This window comes from Cervus canadensis, chromosome 31, assembly GCF_019320065.1.
Source record: "Cervus canadensis isolate Bull #8, Minnesota chromosome 31, ASM1932006v1, whole genome shotgun sequence".
NCBI lineage: Eukaryota > Metazoa > Chordata > Mammalia > Artiodactyla > Cervidae > Cervus > Cervus canadensis.
This window is the reverse complement of record NC_057416.1, coordinates 34,071,764-34,089,203: the sequence shown is the minus strand read 5'-3', so window position 1 is coordinate 34,089,203 and position 17,440 is coordinate 34,071,764. Positions and strand designations below refer to the sequence as shown.

Sequence of the window (17,440 nt, the reverse complement as noted above, 5' to 3'; positions counted from 1 at the left end):
AGCAGACACGCCCAGGGCCCTATTTGTGGTGTGTGGGGGCAGGGTTCTCACCGGCCTCCCCATCCTGGGACACAGTCCAGTCCAAGCGGGAGAGGTGTGTTTCATGTGGCAAGTTATTACAGGACGAATTCCTGCCGCTGAGAAAGGATGGCCGCCAAGCTCTCTCCTGATATGACAGACATATGACCTTCCACAGCTCCCCTCTCGGCCCCTTCCTATGGGAGGGTCATCCAGCGATGGCCAGGAGGATGGAAGGGACCCAGGCAAGTTTGCTGGGAGGCAGCTCAGAGGCATCACCAGGGACCGCTGCCCCGCCCCCCACCCCTTGCTCAGAGTTGGAGCAGGTGGACCAAGCTCAGTGTCTCTTCCTAAAGGGATGCAGGATGCAACAGACAGATGACCAGACTGGACCTGGGTGTCCCGGGAGGGCAGGCAGCCCAAGGAGAGCACTCAGGGGGCAGTGAGGAGGCCACATGCCCAAGAGTGAGCAACGAGGCACAGCAAGATCCTTGCACGTAGTAGGAGCTCATTAAATGCCTGTTGATGGATTGATGGCGAGAGAGTTCTCCCTCCAGGCTTCTCTTCTGTGTGGTCTGGAAATGCAGATATGATTCTATAGGCAGCGTGAACTGGACAATGAGGGCAATTATCCAGAAAATGTGAGCCGTCACTCACCCCCTCCCACACGAAGGCTTTTGCAATAATTACCTGATGCTCCAAATGAGGCAGAATTTTTAAGAACCTATGTCATTGGGGCTGATATTAGAGACTTACCATGTTCTCTTTGCTGAGAAAAATGGTTATGTTGTTCTCTTTACCCAACCTCTTTTCTTTAACAGTAATATTTATTCTCTTACCCTTCCCCCCTACTCCCTGCCAAAGTGACGTATGGTCATTGTAGACATTTTAGAAAATGAAAAAAAAGCCAAAAGAATAAAGTTTAAACCGCCTTTGATTCCAAAAACCAGAGGCTGTGAACATTTTAGTGTTCCTATTTTCGAGTATTTAGTTATCTTTTCCCTTCTTTCCTTCCTTCCTTCTTTCTCTCCTTTCGTTTCTGTTTTACTTATTTTTAACTTTGTAAAAAATGTTTTATTTTGCTTATTTTTTTTGCCGACGTGGCATGCGGGTTCAGTTCCGCAACCAGGAATCCAGCCTGGGCCCCTTGCACTGGAAGCATGGAGTCTTAACCACTGGACCACCAGGGACGACCCCCTCCTTTCTTTTTTTAAATTGAAGGATGCATGTGTGCATGCTAAATCGCTTCTGTCATGTCTGACTCTCTGCAACCCTGTGGACTGTAGCCCACTAGGCTTCTCGGTCCATGGGATTATCCAGGCAAGAAGTGGGTTGCCATGCCCTCCTCCGGGGGATCTTCCAGACCCAGGGATCAAACCCATGTCTCTTATGTCTCCTGCATTGGCAGGTGGGTTCTTTACCACTATTGCTAGTGCCACCTGGGAAGCCCAAATTGAAGTATAGTTGATTTACAATATTATGTTAGTTTCAGACGAAGAGCAAGTGATTCATTTTTCTTCATATTATAATCCGTTGTAGGTTATTACAAGATACTGGGTATAATTTCCTATGCTCTACAGTAAATCTTTGCTGCTTATCTATTTTATGAATAGTACTTTGTATCACTCCCTTCTTTCTCTTCCTTCTATTCTTTCTGCAAAATTTGCATCATACTACATATACATTTGTATCCTATAGTCTCCACATTCATTCATCATTAGTTCATTTATTCATTCAGCAAGTGTTTCTGTTTTGAGTGCTTTCTAGGCACCAAGGCACGGTTCTATGGGATGCAGTTTTGAATAAAACTGATATAAATCTCTGCCTTTGAGACACGGTGGTGGAGGTATAAAGGGAGACAGACAATAAAATAAATGAGAAAAATATGTGGGTGTTAGAAGATCATAAGAGGTGGGTAGGAAAATCAAACAGGAAAAAAGAAAAACAAAAAAAGCAGGCCAATGGGTTGGTTGTGGTAGAAAGGCCAGGTACATTTTGAAATAGGAAAGACCTCCCCGAGCAGGTGATGTCACTGGCAGGAGAGCATTCCTTCCTGAGATGCCTCGTGTTCAACACCTGAGATCTGGGTGCTTGGAACGACTTTCTCAGGTGCACAAAAAATCTAGGCAGAATTCTTGTGTTTGCCATATTGATAATGCAATAGTGAAGAAGAAAAATGCAAAGAGAAGAGCTAAAAGCTGTCTCTCTCCAGGGGGGATCAGAGCACATCCCTGGCAGAGAAGAGAACCAGCTGGGAGAAGGCCAGGTCCGTGGGGGCGATGTTGTAGCACCTGCTTCTCTGCCAGTGGGGGATTCTCTCGTCTCTCCAGCTTGACACAATTGTTAAGAAATCACATCCAAACAGCCGGATTGTTGGTGATGGCTTTGCTTGTTTCACACTGGTCTTTGCCAAAGGTTATAATCATCACTAACATTTGCATTGGGCTTTTGAGTTTCCTGGTGTTTGGGGAGTTTCTGATGCAGTATGAGATGTAAAGGAAAGGAGATGTGGCCAGAGTATTCTTTCTACATAAAATGTCAAGGTTTGAAAGCCTTGAGCTTAAGTAGGCCGTATATGTGTGCACGTGCGTGTGTGTGGGTGTGGAAGTTAGTTGCTCAGTTGTGTCCAACTCTTTGCAACCCCGTGGACTGTAGCCTGCCAGGCTCCTCTGTCCATGGAATTCTCCAGGCAAGAGTACAGGAGTGGGTTGCTGACTTCCTCCCAAATTAAGGCCCTGAGGCTCAGAGAGGCCAAGAAATAGACCCCCTGGTTTGCTCAGGCAGGGAAACCAGACTCTTCCCATCACAGAGCTGATGGCTGATGTTATTACAGCACCGTTTCCTCCCAGAAGCCGAGCTGGTTTTTCCTAAATAAAACCCCCAACACGAAAGGTTGTTCTGGGGTTAACCACTGGTACCAGGCCTCGCAAATTAAATACAGAGCCTGCCTCGCCTGCGTCCAGGGCAGCAGCGCAGTCTCCGGTCTTGGGGGCGGCTGGCCCTGACCAGATGGTGTCTGCCTCCCAGCTCTTTTCTGGGTGCTGGGGCGCTTGGAGTGTGGGGCCCAGGAAGTAGCCTGGGCTGGTGCCCCCGTGCCCATTAGCCACCCGCTTCGGAAGCCCTGAATATGGACTTTGTCTGGCAGCCGCCATTCTGCTCCGAATGGACTAAAGCCAGTCATTTGGCAAAAATCAGCTCAGTTGCCGCCATTGTTCGTAAAGAGGCAGAGCTGAAAAGGCTTCGGGACTAATGTATTCTATTGTGCCCCGCCGGCCAGCCTCTGAGCGTGGGGAGGGGGCCCGCATTCCACAGACGCCCCCTCCCCCAGCGCTGGAGCTATGGAGCCAGCCTTTGGGGGCTGGGAGTGCCTCACCTCCCAGGGAGAGTCCCAGAAAATCAGGTGGGCAAGACACCCCATCTGGAACCGCCTCGGAGGAAAGAGAGGGTCTTGAGAGCAGCCAGGAGCCCAGTCTGAGAGCCAGGGAAGGAGTGGAAAAGTGGGGAGCTTCGCTGGAACCAGGAGCATCACGCTGGTGGTCCAGCCCTGCCTCCCTCCTCCCGCCTCCGCTCTGCAGGGCACAGCCACCAATCAAGCAGCCCCTTTCCCCTGCAACCCGTTCCCCATCAAGAACATTCCATCTCCGAGGACAAGAAGGGTCACGGGATTTGTTTGGAGCTGCCTGCAGATCTCTGGTTCCAGGGTCAGTCATGCCCGAACCGAGGGAAATATGATGTGTGAAAGATAAGGGGAGAGGACCTGGCGACAGGGTGCCTGGGCGGACACATTCATCACATGCGCCCTTTTGGCGCAGAGAAGCAGTTTTTTGAGTAGTCTTGGCAGACTATGTCTGGTTCCCTGTGTTTTTGCAAAACTGGACCTCCATCCGGGGCTTCCCCTCACCTTGGAGGGCTAGAGGGGACCACAGCCAGGGAAGGAGGGAGGGAAGGCCAGGTGTGGCCCCCTGGTGCAGGACTTTCCAGCATGACAGAGGCGTGCAAGTGTGATGCCTTTGGACTTCAGGATGCCCTGCTTCTTCCTGCCAGCCACCCCCTTTAATCTGTTATAACTGCACTTACTCTTGTGACAACAACTACCCAACCTTTGGGGGCAGTATCAGAAGGCTGAGAGCCTCCTTGTTAGTTAGCTAGTTAAGGGAATGGACAGAATGATGAGGGGAGAGAGAGCGATTCCTAGATGATAGAAGGATGGGTCTGAGATTGAATACGAGATCTCTGCATGCTGAACGCCACAGTGGGGGTGAGGTGGGGTCCTGGGGGGCTTGTTCTGGGGCCCAGTTCCTAGCATGTCCATTGATTTCCCTGAGTTGCTGGACAAGAGATGGACAGACGCAACTTCAAGATAAAGCACATTCCTAACAGGGTGTGACACTTTGTCATCCAGGCTCTTCCCACCGTCCCTCTCTCCAACTTAGCTCTGCCGACACCGGCCCCCTGAGGCATCTCTGATGGGTCTTTCTTTCCCATCTCTACGCTTGTAAGGGTCTGGGGACACATCTTAGATGCCCGCTTCCCCACAGGACCCAGCTCAGACAAAGCTTGCGTCAGGAGAAAAGGCAGGATGGAATCAACCCTCAGTCTGAAACCCCCACTGATTACGAGGAGGCACCTTCCTTGCAGTGGAGCCAGAAATAGAACCCCCAAAGCTGAGTTAAAATCATGAAGATGCAGAGCGTGTCATCTTCCAGAAAGGATATTTTATTCTCCAGTCAAGGCGCCAATGATGATGGCTGTAAAAGAAGATGCAAGTGATGCTGGTAAGAACTACGTGATGCCTCAGGAAGTGCTCGGTTACATATTTACAGATGAAAATGGCCGGAAAACTTTTCCCACCCAAGGAGCTCAGGCAGAACTTGGAAAGCACTCCAAGGCTGAGAGGTTCTACTTGGGAAGTTGTTACTGATGGAGCTTATACCGTATATTCAGCAGTTTGGTTAATAGACTACAGTTGAACGTCGAGAACAAAGGGGTTGGATGGACATGCTATGCTTTCCTGAGGGCTGGGGATTATGGCTTTCTTGTAACGCTGTAAATATTAAAAGGATCCATAAAAGGGCATGCTTATCTAGGGACAGATACTAAATAATATAGACTCTGGACCTGCTGGAAGATTACAGAAGTCTCCAGATACACAACTGCTTATACTGCAGTGCGTGGGGGAGAAAGTGTGGTCTATTTGCTCCTGGCTGGCGCGGTCAGCCTCGGAGGGATCAAAGGCCAGCACTTCCGTGCTGCCTACACTTTGCCTTGTAGCACCCCCTCGCTGTTTCCTTAAGAAAAGAGAGTCGCCTGTCCACCCTTCTGTCTTGTGAACGCGGTCTCATTGCTAAAGGATTGTCTGAATGCTCTATCCTTGGGGTGGCTGGTAAGCCTCTCCGTGACTGAGTCCCCTCTTCTGATAAGTAGGGGTCCATAAGCCCCTTCCAGTGGATTGCTAAATCAAGGAATACAGAGCAACGAGGGTGCTTGTGCGTGACAAATCCACTGACACCTAGATCGAGGATTCTTTTGCAGCTATAGGTATTGAAACAGAAGAAAGAAGAGTTTCTTAGGATGGTACTTCTCATTCTTAAATATGCATAACATGCCTATAAGAATCTTGTTAAAATGCAAATTCTGATTGAATATGCCTGGGATGAGGCCTGAGATTCTGCATTTCTGACAAGATCCCAGAAGCTACTGATGCTGCTGGTCTGGGGACCAGACCATGAATAGTAATGTCCCAGGAGGCAGTGAATAGTATTTTCAGTCCTCCAACTTCCCATCTGCTGTGAGAGTCTCTAAACAAGAGCAGTCACTTGGGTCACTTCAGTTTGTTTCTAACTGTGTGAAAGAGAAAACCAGAATGACTTTGAATTTCAACAAGTGAGGCAGAGAGACTGCAGGTCTGGCCCAACAGGAATTCTGAGGCAAGCCACTCAAGTCACTTCTTATGATCCAGGTTCTTCCCATCTTTCTGTCCCTACATTCTAGTATGTGAGACTTTATCTGCATGCTTGTGGTCCTCATGGTTGCAAGATGGCTGCTGTACCTCTTGGCATCACATCTGAACTCCAGGCCAGCAAAAGAGTGGAGGGAAGGTCAAGGTGCTTGCTTTCTAAGGCTGCTTTCTTTTTTTTTAAGCTTGCTGTGCAACTTGTGAGATCTTAATTCCTGAGTAGGGACTGAAACTGGATCCTCAGCAGTGGAATCAAGGAGTCCCAGCTGCAAATCTGCCAGGGAATTCCCTAAGGCTGTCTTTTTCAAAATGCTTCCCAGGGTGTCCCACTTACCAACCTGCACTTACTTCTGACTGCACAGAGCTGGGTCATAGGACCTGTCTCACTCAGGGATTCCATGTGATGACATGGCAGGCAGGGGCTTAAGTACGGAAAATGCAAGGATGAAAAGGATAAAACTTCTGGCTTCAAGGAACTTCTGGAGGAGCTCCAGACATGCAGACAAGCAAAGAACATTTGAGGAGGGCTGCCTGGATAGCTGTGGTGCACAAGGGCAAACAGGGGGCCACCCTGGCCTTGCAGGGAGAGCCTGGGGAGTGGCTAGACATGAAACGATGGGGAGCTGAATCTTGGGTACCGGCTGGGACGACGGTGGGCCTGCAGGGGCAGCGTGGTGCATTCTGGGAACGGCGCATCCTCTCGCTCCTCCGTGGGAACTGCCCTGGGGCTGGGATGCAGCGGCACGCCTGCAGGACTCCATAGGGGCTCCTACCTGGCATACGACCAGGTTGATCGTGCCATACTGGTTTTAAAAGATTTTTAATATTCCCCCTGGGAAGACCATGCAACTTTGCAACTCTCAAGATGTTCAGGGCCTGGAGAGGACTGTGGACAGACCTTCCACCTTACATCATGGATGAGCTCTGGTACAGCGCTCTCTTTCTCTCTCTCCCTGGTGTAGCGAGCTCTCCCGCTTTGCATGGTTTGCAATCTTTTCTCCTCTAGAGCTTTTCTTCTGGGCACCCACATGATGGAAGGTTGGCGGCACGTGTTTCGTTGGCAGCTGCAGGCTCAGAGCATTGTAGTTCCCTTGGCAACCCAGGACCCCCCCGAGTCCCCTTTCCTGACAAGCAGTCCGCACACCCCACTTCTGACCCCGGCAGGCACCCGCAACTCTGTCCTGCTCTTCTGCAGGGAGACGATGGGTGAGTGCCCATCAGGTGTGGTGACAACACTGATGCTCTGAAGCCAACCACCCTCTGATCTCCATCCACATCTGGGGGCCCCTCTCCCAGTCTTAGAGGTCGTGCTCACCTGAGTTCAGGCACTCTGCCCCCCACCCCCAGGACCCTCAGGAAGGCACCTCGTGCACTTGCCCCTGCTTCAGACCCATCTCACCATCCCTCCCTCTCTCGAAACCATTGCCTCCTTCTAGCTGGTCTCTGGGAAGAACTTGATATATGAAGTTACGATAAGATGTCAATGCCAGCAGAGGCTCTCTGGGTTTCTGTCCCCAGAGATGGGCATTTCACAAAGGCAATTGTGTTCGAGTCAACAGGTTTGGAATCCAAGATGGGTTTTCCTGACCTGAGTCTGTCCAGCACAGAGCCCAGTAATGGCTGGACTGCTAGTAAGGGTCCCACCACTCTGAGCCTCTGGGTCTTCTATTCAAGGGGAATAACCAATTGCTCCGCCTGCTCAGAGGCTTTCGTGAGGCCCAAAGGCGATAATGCAGGTGGAGTGAGGCCTGGGAAGGATGGCAGAGGGGCAGTCACTACTGGGGATGGGGGTGGGTGGGGGGGAGAGTGCCTGAGCTCAGGTGAGGGCCGCCTCTAAGACCGGATGCGTTCTTCATGCAGAGGGAGACTGAGAGAGGGGACCTCCAGCTGCGGATGGAAATCAGAGGGTGGTTGCCTTATACCTGATTGACACTTGCCCATCCTCTCCCGGCGCCTCTTTTATATCAAACCCCCGAGAAGGGCGGGGCGCGGGGCTCCTCCTCGCGCTCCCCGCTGGCCGCCCATCCCCCCTCGGGAAGCCGTCTCAGCAGATTTATGGGCCCCTATGATGGAAGCCTGTGCCACTTCACTTTCACTGCCGGGATCGCCAGAGCGGAGGGGTTCCTAAGGATTCACTTTCTCTGCTCTGTGATGGCCAAGCAAAGCCCAGAGCTCTGAGCCACGACCTGGCACTGGGTCTCACCAATGCCAAGGCTCTTCCAGCTTCTCTTGACCCTCCTCCACTCTCAGATGCTGTCAGAGGCTCCCAGGATCCCGGGCCTTTTGGGTTCCAGATGCCGATTTTTTAACAGGCTTGTGTTAGCATTTGGGGGTCAGGGTCCACACAGGATTTACAGGAAGTTCAGTTATTCTCCAGGAATCGTCCAGGGCGTTCACCAACTCCCCCACGGCCTGTGCCCACTGGTTACTCAGCAGCCTACTTGGTGCAGGCCCCCTGGGAGAGGTGAGTGGGATGGGTTTCTGCCCATAAGGTTCACTCTGAGGGTTAGAGGGATGCAGGGGGAAGACCCAACCCGCCACTGTTGCCTCTGAAGATGGAGGAGGGGGCCAGGAGCCAAGGAGTGGGGGCAGCATCAGAAGCTGGAAAAGACAGTAAAAGTCCCAGAGCTTCCAGAAGAAACACAGCCCTGCCAACAGCTTGATTGTAGCCCAGAGAGGCTCTGACCTCCCGAACTGTAAGACCTGTAAGACGACAATACATCAATACATCTTACAAAAGCCCCACACTGTTGTTGTTTAGTCACTCACTCATGTCCGACTCTTTGCAACCCCGTGGACTGCAGCACACCAGGCTTCCCCGTCCTTCACTATCTCCCAGAATTTGCTCTAACTCACGTCCTTGAGTCTGTGATGCCATCCAATCATCTCATTCTCTGTCTTCCTCGTCTCCTCCTGCCTTCAATCTTTCCCAGCATCAGGGTCTTTTCTAATGAGTTGGCTTTTCGCATCAGGTAGCCAAAGTATTGGAGCTTCAGCTTCAGCATCAGTCCTTCCAATGAATATTCAGGACTGATTTCCTTTAGGAATCACTGGTTGATCACTCTGTTCACAGTATAAGGTGCTGAGGATCAGTTCCTCTGCAGTCAAAGAGAACTATTTGAGTTATTTGTGCTGACTTATTGCCTTAGTTCTCAGGAAACAATGCAAAATTGATGTTCAAGTATATACCTCTTTTAGCCTGGATCCTTCCCATATCTGCCTCCTTCTACTACATATTTATGTATTTATTGGGGGTGCAGAGACTTTCTGGGCACTTACTGTATGCCTGACACCATGCCAGATGCTAAGGTTGCAAGGATAAGTGAGACAAAATAAGACAAGATCCTGGCCCTCCAAGAGTTCCCGGTCACGTAGAAGACCCCGAAAGCAAGCAATTATAAAATAGGAGTGTGGTAATGAAGTGTACACAGATGCTCTGGGGAGCAGAGAAGAGGAAGTGGTTAATCCCACTAAGGGTGGAGAAGGAAGGTGATGGGTCAAGAGGGGAATTGGGCAAGGTTGCTGGGAGGAGGCAATGCTGGAGGGATGAACAGGTGGGTTTGCCATGTGAAATATAGGATGCTCATTTCAATTTAAATTTCACATAAACAGGTATAAGGTGTAGTATAAGTATATCCTATGCAATATTTGGGACATACTTATACTTAAAAAAAATCTCTTGTTCATCTGAAATTCAAATTTTACCAGATATCTTATATCTTTATTTGCTAAATCTGGTAAGTCTATGAGTTGGAGTTTGTACAGAGGTGGAGGGAATTACTGACAAAATGACATGCATGATCTGGAGGATGGAGGTGGGATACTGGAAGGACGTTGGAGGACAAGGTCTTGATTCCTACCGAAGTCTGGGCTTTTTCCTGTGGACAGTCAAAAAGTCTGTGAGGGTTTTAATCAGAGAAACAAGCCATTAGAGATTTTTTAATGTTAAGTTAAAAATATGTGTATTCACTAGAGACTCATACTTGGAACTTTGGAAGAACTCTTAACTTAGAGTTCTTGAGTCATTTAGGATACCTTAGATTGTTGTATGTATCCAACTTTTATTGAACTATACATGCAGAGAAGAACTCATATACTGTGTATTCAGTTATTATTATTTTTTTTTGTAAATCGTGAATTATTCTGAATTTTGTTAGTTTTTCTTCCTTCATTTATCTGGATGATCCTATGATCATCTCATTTGTTCTATTAATGCAGTAAATTAAATAGATTAATTTTTGAACTTAAAAAATATGAGTCCTTATCAATGTATGACAAAACCCACTGAAATGTTGTGAAGTAATTAGCCTCCAACTAATAAAAAAAAAAAAAATATGAGTCTTAATCCCCTCTTTTCTGGAAGACGGTATAGAAATTCTACAATGTATATATTTATAATTAAGGTAGTTAAGTGAATACAAAGGGCCAAGCCCAGTTTGACAAAGACTCATCTGGAGAGTGAGAGGGTGGGTCTGTCTGAGCGGTGGGGCAGGGAATGTATGACTGTGACCTTGAGGTTCAGGGTAGGCCCACTGCTGCCAGATTAGCGTGGCCTGGGGAGCAGAAATTACAGGGAGCACAGTTTCCCTTCAGGAAAGGGAGAACATTCTACTGAAGTTGCCTGAGTCTGGTGGCTGTGTCCCCAAGAAGCGACAGGAGCCAGTGGTGGCAGCTTGGGGCTCAGCCAGCCCCCATCAAGTGTGGTCCAGAGGTTCACCAGTCCTGTCCTGGATACTTCAGAATGCATTTGGAGGGACTTCCCTGGTGGTTCAAGTGGCTAAGACTCTGAGCTCCCAATGCAGGGGGCTCTGGTTCCATCCCTGGTCAGGGAGACTAGATCCTGCATCCTGCAACTGAGAGTTTTCAACCCACAACAAAGATCAAAGATCCTGCGTGCCACAGTTAAGACCCAGGGGTGGCTCAGTGGTAAAGAATCCACCTGCCAATGCAGGAGACACGAGTTCAATCCCTGGGCGGGAAAGATCCCCTGGAGAAGGAAATGGCAACCTGCTGCAGTATTCTTGCCTGGAAAGTTCCATAGACAGAGGACCCTGGGGCAGGGTTGGGGGGTGGGGGGCGGCTTCAGTCCAAGGGGTCGAAAAGAGCTGGACGCAACTGAGCATGCACACAGCCAAATAAATAAATAAAAGAATGCATCTGCAGGGCAGCTCTCATGTTACATGTTCTTAGGACAATAAAAAGTGAATAAAAAGAAAGATGCAGAGGGGTGCTTGCCTGTGAGAAGATGGGACTGGACTATGCCTTTAAGTGTTTATGGTTCTTCCTAGACAGTTCCAAGCCCCACACAGCAAGTCAGGCCAGTTCTTGAGTCAGAGGGGCCACAGGACGTTTGTACCTCCATGGAGGCAGAGTGGAAAAGATGCTTATCCAAGTGAGAACATTACTGGGTTTCATGTTGTCTTCTGTGGAATGCCACTTTATTTGTGTGTTTATTGGTCACGAGGCACGTGGGACCTTAGTCACCTGACCAGGTGCATTGGACACCACGCCCCCCCGCGTTGGAAGCTCAGAGTCTGAACCACTGGCTCAGCAGGGAAGTCCGTGGAATGCGACTTTAAACGTTGCAGACCTTAGAAGCCTAACTGTGAACCTCAGCGACACTGGATGCTGAGAATCCACAGATGGTACCTTCTGAGGGAGCGGGGCAGGCATTAACTGCTCTGATCTACAGACGAGCACTCAGCCCAGGGAGTCAAGTACGAGTCACCCAGCCACAAGAAGCCACACCCTGCGTTTCCTGACTCTGGGTCAGGAGGCTTTTCTCCACGTGGCCACAGACCCATGACTGCCCAGCCACAGGCAGGAGACCCTCCCCTCCGCCCTGCTGTCCCACTGCTGGCTGACCGAGAGGATGCTGAGTGTAGTTCTGGGGAGTGTGTGGTTAAGGATCTGCCTTGTGATGCAGGGGATGCAGGTTCGATTCCCAGTCAGGGAACTAAGATCCCACGTGCTGCCGGGCAACTAAGCCTGCGTGCCACAACTAGAAGATTTTGCATGTCATGGCAAAGACCCGATGCAGCCAAAGAAATAAATACATAAAATTAAAAAAAATATATATATATATATATATTTTTTTTTTTTTAAAAGAGCAAAACCTGCTGGAAAGTTTTCCCCACCTCATTGTTTTTCTTCTTTTTCTGGCTGCACTGTGTAGCGCAGAATCTTAGTTCCCAGACCAGGGACCAGGATTGAACTCATGCCCCCTAGAGTTGAAGTGGGAAGTCTTAACCACTGGACCACCAGGGAGGTCCCAACTGCCATTTTTCTAGCAAAGGGCAGGGAGGAGCTCTGGGTGTAGGTGCTGGGAGGCCCCACAGTGATCCTGCTTGGCCTGACCATCAGCTTCGGGCTATGGGGAAGCTGAAGAATGCCTCCTTAAGCTGCGGGCTTGAGGCAACAGCGGACGCACTCCCAATGTTCTTGTACAGGCACCTGGCAAGGTGGGGAAAATAAGAACTTTTTGGAAATGAAAAACACAAATGTGAAGGTATATTTTCGCCCCTGTTCATTTAAGAAGGAAAGGTGTGCCTCCTGGTCCATGATCCCATTCTGGAGACCCCTGGCTTCTGAGATCTCTGTCATGTCAATAGCACGTTTAAAGAACCTTTGTTCTACAACTTTCTCCTCTACACAGACACAGACACAGACACACACAAATTCTTGCCTAGCGGAGGGCAGACTGGGCTTTGAAGTGCAAAGTTTTGACGACATGACTAAGGACAACCTCCCTCCCCCGCCCCTTGCAAAACCCCAACAACTGCATTCGCCTCTAAAATACGGAGTGTTGGGCTATTCTGCCTGGCGCTGTCTTACAGTACGAGAACTGACTGGGGCTGGCCGTCATCCCTCAGAGTCCTGTTCAGTGCTTGGTCGCTCAGTCATGTCTGACTCTTTACAACCCCATGGACTGCAGCCCGCCAGGCTCCTCTCTTCGTGGGGATTCTCCAGGCCAGAATACTGGAGTGGGTTGCCATGCCCTCTCCAGGGGATCTTCCCAACCCAGGGATGGAACCAAGGTCTCCCACATTGAAGGCAGATTCTGAGCCACCAGGGACGTCCGTGGAATGACTCTAAGCATTGCAGACCATAGAAGCCTAGCCTTGAAGTGAAGTGAAGTGAAGTCTCTGTCGTGTCCGACTCTTTGCGACCCCATGGACTGTAGCCTACCAGGTTCCTCTGTCCATGGGATTTTCCAGGCAAGGATACTGGAGTGGGTTGCCATTTCCTTCTCCAGGGGATCTTCCCGACCCAGGGATCGAACCCAGGTCTTCTACATTGTAGGCAGACGCTTTACCGTCTGAGCCACCAGGGAAGTCCCTAGCCTTGGTGTGGGTTAAAGACTGTCAGTGGACTGAGACTTGAACCCTGCCTTTCCAGCTGGGCCTTGGGAGGAGCCAGAAATGCACTGAGTTTAAGATTCTGGGGTCTTAGTTGCACTCATACTCCCTGTATTTCTTGGGACAGTCATGTCCCTGGGTGCCCCAAGAGGCCTCTCGCTGAGACTGTTTGGGGGTGATCAATCAGAAACAACCAGACCTAGGCTAGGCCCTCCCACGAATGGAACTGTGACATTTACTCCTGCCTCGAGACCCCCAACGACTGATGGAGGGGCAGTCCCATGAACTAATTTCCCGAATTTTCATATGGGACAGACATATGGGTCCTTCCACCATTTGGGGAAACAGAACAGACATGAGTGAGGGCTGGGCGAAGCCTGCATCCAGAGGTGACAGGATGTTATCTGCTAACACAACTCTTTGCAGGGAGTGAGTAAACAGGCACATTTGCCTTGGGACCGAGGGCCTGCCTCCGGGGGAGAAAAGGACCCCTACCAAACTGCATTTTTCTCTAACTGCCCCTTGAATTGAGACACAGTTGCCTGGTTTCCTGCGGTCTCTTCTCTGCCTGTGAGGAATGTCTTCCCCAGCTTCTGGGCTGAGCATTACCAATTGTTTAGGGATTAACCCTTTGCCACCCGAAGGAGTCTCGCTCTCCCCCCATCTCTTTTCCTCCACATTGCTCCTCTTGCTTTAGAGCACCTTTCATCAGCTTAGAAATGATGGAGAAGTTGGCCACCAACACACGCTCCCTGGGTGCACAGTGGCATCACTATGTCTTTAGGCGCAGGACTGCTTTAAGAGCCTCTCTTCATCGAAAAACTCAAGTCGTTTGACTTGGAATCTGTCCATCAAGAAATTTGGTCTGCAGGGTCCAAAGTCAGCTTCCCACAGCAAGGCAGCGCCTCCTCCGGTGTCTGCCTTCAGCTAGGGCTCTGTGGCCCATTTGCCACCTGGGGTGGTGTCACGCCACTCAGACGCGATCTGCAGTTTTCTCTGAGCCTCCTCTTCACCCCACACTTTGGGACACAAGCAGTGTGGAGACCCAGCCAGCCTCAGGGACAGTTGTTGCTCTTGCCTGTCCCTGGGGTTGGTTGTGGTCACACTCCCAGCTTTCTGGAGCTTGGGCCTCATTACAAAGGATCCCCAGGGACTCTGAGGTGGAGGGTGGCAGGGGGACCACCCTCTGTTCCAGGGTGATGGTGGGGGTCGGGGGTGGGCTGGATGGAAAGAAAGGGCTGTTTCTGCTGGGACTTCTTTCTTGCCTTCTGTCTGAACAGGAACCCTTGGTTTTTGACTTGAGGTTCCTGGGCTGGCTCTGAATGTAGCATGTGTGCCTGAGTGATGGACTTGATATTTACACAAGCCACGCTGATAAGTGCACATGTGTTTTTAATGTTTTGGCTTTCTAGACCACAAACATGTCAATGTGCATATGCGTGCACACACAGACGTGCTGTCGGCCTGGGCCTTGAGCAGGGCTCTCTTTTCCCTTCTTCTTTTCCTTTAAAAAAACTACAACAAAAAAACCACAATTGTCCTCCCCAAATCAACACCTTTGTGCGCACCTTTCCCTTCCACACTGCCTCGGAACTGTCGGAGGGCCATCATCCGGTTGTCCCACCTGGAAACGCGGCTGTCTTTTAAAGCCAGCAAACGGCCGGACTCCACCTTCCCCCGGGTCTTCGCGGGAGCCGAGCTCCACCGGGCCGGGATGGAAAGGCAGACTTTCCTCGCTACAGCCTTCCTGAGCCCGGGTCCGCCGGCAACGGCCGCTTTCCTACTGCAGCCACAGAAAACAACACCGAGAAAGCAGTCTGCTGCTGCGTTAAGTTAGCGAAAAGTGTCAAAAAGAAAAAAAGAAAAAAGTCTTGATTATCTCATGGACTTGCAAGTGCTGTTACGCGTCCTTGCTTTCCTGAGATCTGACTCAAGCTAGCTGCAGCGTTGCGCATCCTTTTTACCCTCCGCACGCTTCTCTCCAACCCCTCTCTCCTTTCCTTTTTTCTTTCTTTCTTTTTTTGTCTTTTCCTCGTTTTCCCCCCTTCTTCCTTCTTTTATTTATTTATTTTTGGTTTTGTTTTTTAAGGGGTGTTGACCTGCGCTGAGTTCTGGGGAGCCGAGCCCTCCCGCCCGCGAGCCGATTGGCCGGCGGCGCGGGTGACTGACGGGCGGGCCCGGAGCGCTCCCGGCGGCCGGCGCTGATTGGCCGGCGCGGCTCGGAGGGCTCGGCCGCGGGAGCGCCGGGCACTCGGGTCCCGCCGCCTCGGGCGCCTGGGCCGCACTCGGGCCGCGCGCTCGCCTCCCCGCGCAGCTTTCCTGGGCCGCCCCGCCAGCGCCAGGCAGGAGCGCGCGGCCGCCCAGCCGGGCGCGGGTGCGGACGGCGCCTTTTGTCCCCGGAGCCGGGGAGGGTGCAGGGTGGGGCGGGTGGGTTCCTGCAAGTTCGCGGCGGGACGCGCGCGGGGAGACCACCGAGGACGCCCCGCGTCGCGGGGGCCGGGGCGCCGAGCATGGGCGGCGGGCGCTGGGCCGCGGCGGGCGCGCTGCTGGCGCTGGCCGCCGGGCTCCTGGCCGCGGGCTCGGCCAGCGAGTACGACTACGTGAGCTTCCAGTCGGACATCGGCGCCTACCAGAGCGGGCGCTTCTACACCAAGCCGCCGCAGTGCGTGGACATCCCGGCCGACCTGCGGCTGTGCCACAACGTGGGCTACAAGCGGATGGTGCTGCCCAACCTTTTGGAGCACGAGACCATGGCCGAGGTGAAGCAGCAGGCCAGCAGCTGGGTGCCCCTGCTCAACAAGAACTGCCACATCGGCACCCAGGTCTTCTTGTGCTCGCTCTTCGCGCCCGTCTGCCTGGACCGGCCCATCTACCCGTGCCGCTGGCTCTGCGAGGCCGTGCGCGACTCGTGCGAGCCGGTCATGCAGTTCTTCGGCTTCTACTGGCCCGAGATGCTCAAGTGCGACAAGTTCCCCGAGGGCGACGTCTGCATCGCCATGACCCCGCCCAACGCCACCGAGGCCTCCAAGCCCCAAGGTGAGGCGGGGGTACCCCGGGCTGCGCCCCGGGCCTGGGGACGTGGCCCTGCCCGACGGCCTCGAGACGTCCGAGGTGGTGCCCGGCGGGGCAGCCCCGCGCGCGCACCCGCTCCGGGTCGCGGAGCGGCTGCCCTGGGAATCCAGTTTCCAGGAAACAAAGCGTTAGCTCCGGGTCCCAGGAGAGCGCTTTTCTCCCCTGGGAGGGAACCGAGTCCTCATCGGAGCTTTGAACCCCCGGGACGAGATGCCGCCGGGGCTGGGGGCGGGAAACACAACCCAAACTCTAAATCTGGGAAGCTCAGGAAGGCCGAGCAAATGCTAAGTTGCAGCTTTGTTTATATTCTTAGGTTCGAGGAGGATTTTTTTTTAAAAAATCGCTTTTCTTAGCTAGTCATTCAGCCAAGTAGCTCCCGGACTGGTGCAAAACGAGCTGAGAAAAAAAGTTTAGAAACTGCAAGCCTTTCTGTTTCCTCCTTTTAGGTAACAGTTTCGGGAGACTTGAGGGAGGGGGGTGGATGGAAAGACTCTTCTCCCCCATTCTTGCATACCCCCTGCTTCTCTCATTCACACAAATCCTCAGGTAATTAGAAAGATAAAATTGTCATTAGCTCATTGTTCCGCTCTCCTTGGGGAGCGGACCGCAAATTGAAGACTTTCCTAACAGCCCCGGGGATGGGCAGGCGGGTGTTCTCGGAACCCCTCCCGCTTAAAGGGCAGCTCTTGACGGGGGAGGAGGCACATCACCGCGCCACCTCCCACCCCCAGGCCACAAGACAGAGCAAAACAAGTTAACAAGCCAAAAAGAAAAAAAAAAGAAAAAGAAAATCCCCAACAAACCAACACCCCAGCACCATTGCCTGAACTTTGAGAGGAATGAATTCAACCCCGACTTCTTCGGAAGCAGAGTTGAGGCTCAAAGAGCTGCCAGTGATCAGAGGTGGGAAGCTGGGTGCCCTGGGCACCCGGCGGGTGTCTCCAGGGCTTTTGGAGGACAGGGCTTAAGGTGTGTGTGTGTGTGTGTGTGTGTGTGTGTGTGTGTGAGTCGGGGGGGGGGGTGGGGGTGGAAAAAC

General features: G+C 51.8%; 1 protein-coding gene across 1 annotated transcript in view; it reads left to right on the top strand.

Moving 5' to 3' along the window:
- Positions 1 to 15,594: 15,594 nt before the first annotated feature.
- The window catches only part of SFRP1 (secreted frizzled related protein 1), a 44,077-nt gene continuing 42,231 nt past the window's right edge, over positions 15,595 to 17,440 (top strand). Inside the window, exon 1 of the mRNA XM_043454302.1 lies at positions 15,595 to 16,368. Coding sequence (XP_043310237.1) covers positions 15,843 to 16,368 — 526 coding nt within the window. The 5' untranslated portion in view covers positions 15,595 to 15,842. The remainder of the gene's footprint in view (positions 16,369 to 17,440) is intronic.